The 8,487-nt window shown below is 59.3% G+C and overlaps 1 protein-coding gene across 1 annotated transcript; it reads left to right on the top strand.

The window, feature by feature from the left end:
• Nucleotides 1-355: 355 nt before the first annotated feature.
• Nucleotides 356-8,307, top strand: LOC137672479 (prosaposin-like). Its single transcript, XM_068416715.1, has 15 exons — nucleotides 356-416; nucleotides 3,565-3,689; nucleotides 3,994-4,071; nucleotides 4,160-4,285; nucleotides 4,476-4,679; nucleotides 5,324-5,467; nucleotides 5,616-5,672; nucleotides 5,894-5,902; nucleotides 6,880-6,987; nucleotides 7,169-7,255; nucleotides 7,352-7,535; nucleotides 7,609-7,772; nucleotides 7,848-7,928; nucleotides 8,076-8,183; nucleotides 8,272-8,307. The coding sequence occupies exons 1-15, from the start codon at nucleotides 356-358 to the stop codon at nucleotides 8,305-8,307; spliced, it is 1,572 nt and encodes a 523-aa protein (XP_068272816.1).
• The last annotated feature ends 180 nt before the right edge of the window (nucleotides 8,308-8,487 follow it).

Genomic DNA, 8,487 nt, shown 5'->3' with positions numbered 1-8,487 from the left:
TGCTCATCTTTTATTTTTTAATTTTTTAAGGGGTGATGCTCTGATGCAGAAAATGGCTATATCGCATGGCACTGGGAGAGTTTTCCCTGGCGTTGCCCCTGCTTTGCAGCCAGGTTAGTGTTCAGCAGCAGGTTCTGGGCTGGTCTTGACTTCCCGGGAATACCTGCCTGGCTCTGGTCCCTCCCTCCACTTGCAGGCTGGTGATGATTTTATAATCAAGGCGTAAGGAGAGGGGTGTGGTAATTGCCCTGTGTAGGTGTGGGTTCTCACTGCTTCTCCCAACCCATCCAAGATTCCTCAGACTGGGAGCAGCACAGGAGAGGAACCAGCCACTGAGGACTGTCTTAGGAACGGCATGGAGAGCAAATGGAGGGGCTGGGTGCTGATCCTTTCTGTGTGCCTGGGCTCCTACCAAGGTAAGGCCAGGCCTGGGGGTAGGACTTGAGGAGAGCCCAGGAAACCCCTCTGGACCCCAAAACTATTCCCAACTGTAGTGTTTAAGCTCCGTGGTGTGCTTCCTCATCCCTCCATGGCGTGGGGGTTATGCCAGAGGAGAGCTGGGGCAGGCGGCACCACTGGCTGCTCTACCTCTTGCCCACCTCCACGTGAATGTTGTGAATTCTGCCCTTAAAGATGATCTCGGGGCAAAAAGTGGTTTGCTTCTTTCTTTCTCCTGCCAGCAGGGATTTGGAGGGAGCTGGTGTTTTGCCGGGGTACGGAAGGAGGGAGGCCAGCTGGTGGGGTGTCTCTGCAGCAAGGGGGAAGAGGGCTGCCTTGTCTGCTGCCCTCCGTGTCGGGACCTGGCTGTGTACGTGCGATTTGGGGGAAACCACGTTGTTGTCCTTGCACTGTGCCACCTGAAGCTGCCCTATTCCTTAGGGGCCTTGTAAGAGGTGTAGGAGGCAAGAAACCTCCTCTGCTGTGGCTGGCTGAGCTCTGAGGAGGGTGATGGGGTGCAGCACCTTTGGAGACCTCTCGGCACCGGGGCTTTGACTACCTGTGAGCGAATCCCACTGCGGATGAGCTTATGCTGCTGTCCCTTGGGTATCCCCCCAATAAGAGTGCGAAGGTGATACCTGGGGGATACCCAGCTCATCCCCTGCCTCTCCCCAGGAAACAGGTTGGGAAGAGCCTGTTTCCCACCCCTGGCCCTTGCTCCAGGGGAAATGTATTATTCCAGGGGAAACTCCCCTGTGGAAGCTGCTGTTGTAGGCAAAGAAAATCCCAAAACACAACCCTTTTAGAGGGAAGAACCCCTTTTGTGCCCTAATTACCTCATCAAGCTCCTCCGCCGTGACCTGCCCAGGCGGTGGCTCTGTGGTGGAGGAGTGGTGACTGCGGACGGCGGCGGGGGGGGACACGCCAGGGTGCTCCAGCCGGCAACAGGCAGAGCAGGAAAGTTCACCCATGCTCGGCACGTCCGTCCTTCAGGCGACGCCTGCCCTGGCAGTCAGCGGCTGCTCTTGCGGTGGTGGCTGCATGGCACGGCACAACTCTTGGGGTCTGTGGGATCATTGCACACCTTCCAGAAGGATTTTGATGCTGGGAAAAGTGCATTTATTTTATTTTTTTTTTGCTCTGACAGGGGCGTACGCCCAGGCAGGATCTAGGGCGCCGCCGCCCCCGGGGTTTGCATCACAACCTGCTTGCCAGGCTCGGCAGGCTCGGCCGGCACGCATAATGCCCTGCTGGAGCTGGAGCTGGAGCTGGGTGCTGGATCCCCCCCCTGAGCAGAGCCCACCCGACCCTGGGGACCTGGCAGCTGGGGATGGGGCAGCACCGGCTGGCCCGTGGCCACTGCGGCAGCGCAGGAGCATCCCTGCCTTGCCCCCCCTGCTCCGTGCCAGGGCTTTGCCGAAAACGGCATCATCTGATGTCCTGCTGCCTGGGTGCCTGGCTCCAACATGGCTTTTAAATGTGGAGGAGAGCTCATGGGGCTCTGGTTGCTCCTGTCACTTGCCCTGTGGCAATGCTTTCCACCTGGGGAAGCTCCCTGTGCTCTCGGCAGGTGGACATTATTATTGTTATTAATACTTTTTCCAGCCCAGCACTTGTTGCCCGAGTTTCAGCTTGAGCAGAGCATTGAGCTGAGAGCCACCGTGAGCCAGAAAGGTGCAGGTCCAACCCGCCAGTGTCCTTTAGACCAGCGAAATCCCCCCATGCCATTGACGGCACCATCCTTATGCTGCTGGTCCAGTCTCCAGCACGGGGCTACGAGAGATGCTCGTGTCCATGGGTCAGGCAGGACCAGCTCAGAAACGAGCTGTGGGTTGTTGCTTCCTCTTTCTCCTCCTTTTTTTTTTGGTACTGCCCCTTAACCTTTCTGCTGACTTGCCATTCCTGTTCACCCTGATGCTAGGGCCAGGTTAAAAAAAATAAATATATATCTCTCAGCTGATGCGGCGACTGCAGCATCACGCTGCCGGAGAGGCGTGTGTGAAGCCGTGCATGGGAAACCAGGGGGACTCGCCCTGCCCCGGGGCTCGCGCCTGCCCCGGTGCTGCTGTTAGCTGATGGGGTAATCGGGGCTGAAACGGCACCTGCTGAGCTGCACCAGCACTTTTGGGAGCAGGCAGGGATGGTGGGGGGCTCCGGAGTCCCCACTCCTGGGGACTTGCCTGGGTGGCCCCGGGCATCTCCAGCCAATGCCCCAGCACGTCCCGTGGATGAGCTGAAGGTGTTGTCAGAATCCTGCAGGCAGGAAAAGCAGCTTTTGGGGAGAAACCTGCTAAGGGTGGGGGGAAGGAGCAGTTTCTGCCTTTGGCTTTAGTCCTGCTGTGGTGGTAAAAGCTGGGTGCAAACGCTCGGGGAGCAGAAACACCATCTGCAAGAGGGTGTGCAGCAGGGTCTGGCCATCCCTCTGTTCACCTGCTGCTCCCCATGTGCCCCCAACCATCCAAGCGAAGGGCTTGGCATGTGCTGCTTCCTCTGCCGCCTCCTCCTCCTCCTCCTCAGTAGCATCCCGGGTGGGAACAAACGCTTGCCCCATCGCAAATGAATCCTGTCACACCAAAGTGGCAATTAAACCGCCGGCGTTGCGCCACGCCACTGCGCTGGGGATTTGCAGCCAGGAGAAAATGCTGCTGTTGGGAGGAAATGAAAGAAAAAAAACACCCAAAACTGGGGTTGCTCAATCCTTGCTGGGAGCTGAGCTTTGGCACCCCCTGCCCCGGTTTGCTTGTTTTGCAAGATTTACTGCTGCGTTTACCAGCAGCTGCCTCCCCAGCGCCTTAAAGGATGCTGAGGGTGAGCCCCCAGATTTGCTTTTCAGTTGATGCTGGCCCAAAGGTGCTGTGACATCCCACTGGCAAAGCTGGCAGCAAGCGGTGGCCCGGCTTCAAAAATGATATATAAAAATGCTGGGCTTCAAAAATGATTTACAAAACCCAACAAACCCCCGCACCGCTGCGAAAGCTGAGGGTGAATCACGGCGGGAGGGCGAGGAGCATCGTCCTCAGCTCGTGGGATAGGGGTGCTGGTGGGGAGGTTGGTATGGGGCAGGAGATGGTCTCGGGGTGTCCTGGGGTGGGGGGGCTGATGGTCTCCTGTCCCCCCTCCCTGCAGCCGTGGCCAGCCCCCTCCACGAATGCGGCGAGCGGGTAGAGGACTGGTGCCGCGACGTGGCGACGGCGGCCAAGTGCGGGGTGCTGGAGCTCTGCCGGACCACCGTCTGGGACCAGGCCCCGGGGGTAACCACGCCGGGAGGGGGGCGTGGGGGGGGGGGGATGGAGGGATGTACCCATCCTGCCCCAAAATGAGGGGTTGGGGCGGGGGGAGAATCCCAGCCTTGCCCCGATGGTGGGTACCTGCTGACGCTCCTGGGCAGCAATGTGTCCTGGGTACCCTGGGATAGTCCCACATGCCCCTTGGTGGGGTGTTTTTTTGGGGGTGGAGGGTTGGGATGGAGATTTTTGGGGTGGAAGGTTGGGATTTGGGGAGCAAATGGTGGGTCCAGGTGCCATGGCAGCATCTCGACGCATTCCCCTCTCTCAGCAGAAGGGGCTCCCGTGTCACCTGTGCCAAGTGGCAGTCTCTGTGATGGGCAAGATCCTGCAGGACAACTGCACCGAGGTGGGTCATGGCAGGGAGGGAGTTACGGGGCTGGCGTGTCCCCCTCCCCTCAACACCACGGGCCTGAGCCTCTCCCCTTGTCACTTAGGAAAAGCTGCGGCGCTTCTTGGATAAGAAATGCCAGTACCTGCCCTTCCAGGACTGGTCGGTCAAGTGCAAGAGGATGGTGGACACTGGCGTCCTCATCCTTGTCCAGCTGGGCAAGCAAGCGATGGTAACTGGCTGGGGACCCTCCCCACGTGGGTTTGTGTTTCTCCATGGTCTATCTTGGGGGGCTTGCAGGGCAAGGGAGGTTCTTGGAGCTCTGCGGGGAGGCGATGGGGCTGGAAATGACCCGGGGATGGTGGGGAGCAGGGTGATGGGGCAGACGCAGTCCCCAAGCCCCCACCCCTCTGCTCCCGCAGGCGAACCCCAAGGCGGTGTGCAGCACCATCAAGCTGTGCAAGCCCCACGAGAACCCCAAGAACCCCACGGGGGCCCTGAAGTTCCGGCAGCCGCTGCCGGGCCCCGCTGGCCCCGCTGAGGACTTTGCCGACCTGTTCTCCCCCTTCATCGCCAACGTGCCCCTCCTGCTCCATCCACAGGACCCGCCTCGCGGCGAGACCCAGGTATGGTGGCATGGGCAAGGTTGGTGCTGCTGAAGGGCAAGACCCACCTAAGCATCACTTATTTAACAATAATTTTTAAAAAATATATTAAAATTACTGCACAGCTGAAATGTGATTGGGGTCTCACCCCTTCAAGGCAGGTTGCGGGGTGGGGGACCAGAGAGCTGCTGGCCAAAAAGCTGCCCCAGGTTGCGACTGGCATTTAAAGCCCAGCCCTGCAAATCCAAGCCGGGGGGGGGGCTTGGTTTTATTTTTTTTGGGGTTACCAAAGGGTCCCTGTCATCCCAGGGATGACAATTTTGCAGTCTACAACTACCTGAAGGGAAGTTGTAGTGAAGTGGGAGCTGGCCTCTTCTCCCAGGCAACTAGCGACAGGACAAGAGAACACAGCCTCAAGCTTCGCCAGGGGAGGTTCAGGTTGGACATCAGGAAGCATTTCTTCTCAGCAAGGGTCATTAGACATTGGAAGGGGCTGCCCAGGGAGGTGGTGGAGTCACCATCTCTGGAAGTGTTGAAGAAAAGCCTGGCCATGGCACTTAGTGCCATGGTCTAGTTGCCATGGTGGTGTCAGGGCAATGGTTGGACTCGATGATCCCAGAGGTCTCTTCCAACCTGGTTGATTCTGTGATTCTGTGATCCCGCAGGAGATGGAGGAGGTGTGCGGGGACTGCCTGCAGCTGGTGGCGGCCATGCAGATGGAGCTGGGGACAGACACCACCTTCGCCCGGGCACTGGTGGCCAGCGCCGAGCAGGCGTGTGAGGGCCTGGCGCCCGCCCTGGCGCAGCGGGTAAGGGTGCCCGCGCCCTCCCAGGCTCCCTCCTCCTCCGTGTCACTTTTGTGGCCGCCTGCTTCTGAGCAGCACCCGAGGGGTGCGGGCAGGGTGGTGGGGTGTTCCCCTCCCACCTTGGGTGCTGATGCTGTGTCTCCCTGCGCAGTGCAAGAGCTATGTGGCCGAGTATGTGGACATGGTCGCCCGGCTGCTCCGGCACATGGTAAGGGGGAGTGGGGCTCCCCGGGGTGCTGCATGGACAAGGGGACCCTGTTGGCAAACGTGGCGTTCTGCTCTTGTATCAATGGGGAGGGTTTTTTTGTTTGGTTTTTTTTTTGCTTCTCTGAAATATTTTTCCCCCCTCTGGCTTGCAACTGCTGTAATTCTTTTTTTTTTTATTATTTCTATTTTTTCCTTGCCATTTTCCGGCCCCGCCACCGGCAGCTGGCTGAGGTAAGCAAGACCCCTGCCCTGATGGGCTCTTCAGCTGTCTTAAATGTAGTTAAGCTGCCACTTCAGTACCACCTGAATTCAATTGAATGAACTATATGCTGGGTAATTCATGGACACAACATGTGCAAGGTCCTGCATGTGGGTGGGGGCAATCCCAAGCACAAATCCAGGCTGGGCGGAGAATGGACTGAGAGCAGCCCTGAGGAGAAGGACTTGGGGGTGATGGGTGACGAGAAGCTCACCATGAGCCAGCAAAGTGGGCCTGCAGCCCAGAAAGCCAACCGTGTCCTGGGCTGCATCCCCAGCAGCGTGGCCAGCAGGGCGAGGGAGGGGATTCTGCCCCTCTGCTCTGCTCTTGTGAGACCCCCCCTGCAGTGCTGCATCCAGCTCTGGGGCCCCAACAGAAGGAGGACATGGAGCTGTTAGAGCTTCCTTCTTAAAAAGAAAGATGATCAGAGGGCTGGAGCCCCTCTGCTATGGAGACAGGCTGAGAGAGTTGGGGCTGTTCAGCCTGGAGAAGAGAAGGCTCCAGGGAGACCTTCTAGCACCTTCCAATACTTACTTAAAGGGAGCCTATAAAAAGGACAGGGACAGACTTTTTAACAAGCCCTGTAGTGATAGGACAAGGGGTGATGGTTTTAAACTGAAAGAGGGTGGATTTAGACTGGATACAAGGAAGAAATCTTTTATGCTGAGGGTGGTGAGACACTGGCACAGGTTGCCCAGAGAGGTGGTTGATGCCCCATCCCTGGAGACATTCATGGTCAGGTTGGATGGGGCTCTGGGCAACCTTATCTGGTTGAAGATGTCCCTGCCCACTGCAGGGGGGGGGGTTGGACTAGATGGCCTTTAAAGGTCCAACCCAAACCATTCTGTGACGCTATGAAATCACCCTCCATGGGGAAGTGGGGGGCACAGGCTCACCCTCCCGGGGGGAAAATACCCACCTGGTTTGGGGTGTCTGTCTCTCCCCCCAGGACCCAACAGAGCTGTGTGGCCAGCTGGGACTCTGCTCCTCTGCCTCGGCGCTGCCCCTCCACACGCTGCTCACCAAGAAGGTGATGCAGGCCCTGAGCACACTAGAGGTAAGTGGGGACCCCCCCCGCCATCTGCTGTGCTCCCAAAAATCCAAACACCAGGAGGGAGGAGCCTTATTTTACTTTTTTTTTCCTTGAGCACCCCCATTTTTCTCAAGTGGGGAATGGCTGGGTGGGATGGGATGGGGGGGGGATGCTCAGCGCACATCCCACCACCTTGTCCCAGCAGGCCGGGGAGGGGACCACGCCGCTGTGCGAGGTGTGCCAGCTCGCCGTGAAGGTGGCCGAGGGCCTCCTGGAGAACAACGTGACGGAGGTGAGCCCTCGCCACAGGTCCAGGAAAATGGGGGGCAAAGGGGTCAGCAAGGAGGGGGGGGGTGTCCTCATCCCTCCACCCGCCTTCTCCTGGCAGGAGCAGCTGGTGAACGACATCGAGAAGGTGTGCTACATGCTGCCCCACGGCGTCATCGGGCAGTGCAAGGACTTTGTGGACTCCTACGGCAAAGCTGTGGTCATCATGCTGCTGGAGGCCACCGACCCGGCGGCCGTCTGCACCATGCTGCACTGCTGCCCCCGCAGCGAGGACGCCCACCGAGGTGAGACAGGGGTACCCGGACACCCCAGGGTGCTGGGGTGGGATGCTAACATCCCCCCCACCTTGTCCCGCAGGGGCCACCGCGCTGGAGCAGCTGGCGGCGGGCGCCTTCTGCAACGTCTGCCAGATCGTCATCACCTATTTCGATAACGAGCTGCTGAAGAATGAGACACTGGCGGAGCTGAGTGACGTGCTGGAGAAGGGCTGTGAGCTGCTGCCCACGCCGCTCACCGGCAAGGTGGGAGCACCCAGCGCGTCAGGGACCCCCCCGACCCCCCCCCAGCACCGGGCTCACCCCCTCTCTCCTCCCCAGTGCGAGGCACTCGTGGTGCAGTATGAGCCGGCGGCCGTGCGGCTCCTCGTGCAGATGATGGACCCTAACTTCGTCTGCACTGTAAGTGTCCCCCATGCCACGGGTGCTGCTCCCTGGGGCAGCCCAGACCCAGGTGGGCATCTCTTGGCCAAGCCTGGGGGAGGTCAAAGGGTGCTCATGGGGTGTTTTTTTTTTTTTTGTTTTTTTTTTTTCTCCCCCTCCCACCAGAAATTAAGAGCCTGCGATTCACCCAAGGAGGATCTCCTGGGCTTGGACCGCTGCGCCTGGGGCCCACACTACTGGTGCAAGAACATGGCCACGGCTGTCGAGTGCCATGTAAGTGTTGGCCACGTCCCCTCCCATGGGTTGGCAGGGTGCCGGGGGGTCCCTGCCTCCCCGCCATCCCTCCCCTCTCTCCCCACAGGCTGTCGAGCACTGCCGGCGTCACCTATGGAACTAGGAGCCCCCTCCCCGGCCAGGCTTGCCCTGCCCTTTTGGCTCAGGATCCTGCACTCCCCTCCCTCGGGAAGTGCCTGCGCCCGTGGACACCGATGGCACGAGCCCACCAGCCTCACCACCCCGGCGGGGGCTGTGGGGTGCCCCAGCCTCTTCTGCTGCTTCTTTTTTCCACCCTTGGGAC

Source organism: Nyctibius grandis, chromosome 20 (assembly GCF_013368605.1).
Source record: "Nyctibius grandis isolate bNycGra1 chromosome 20, bNycGra1.pri, whole genome shotgun sequence".
NCBI lineage: Eukaryota > Metazoa > Chordata > Aves > Nyctibiiformes > Nyctibiidae > Nyctibius > Nyctibius grandis.
This window is presented reverse-complemented; position numbering and strand designations above follow the sequence as displayed.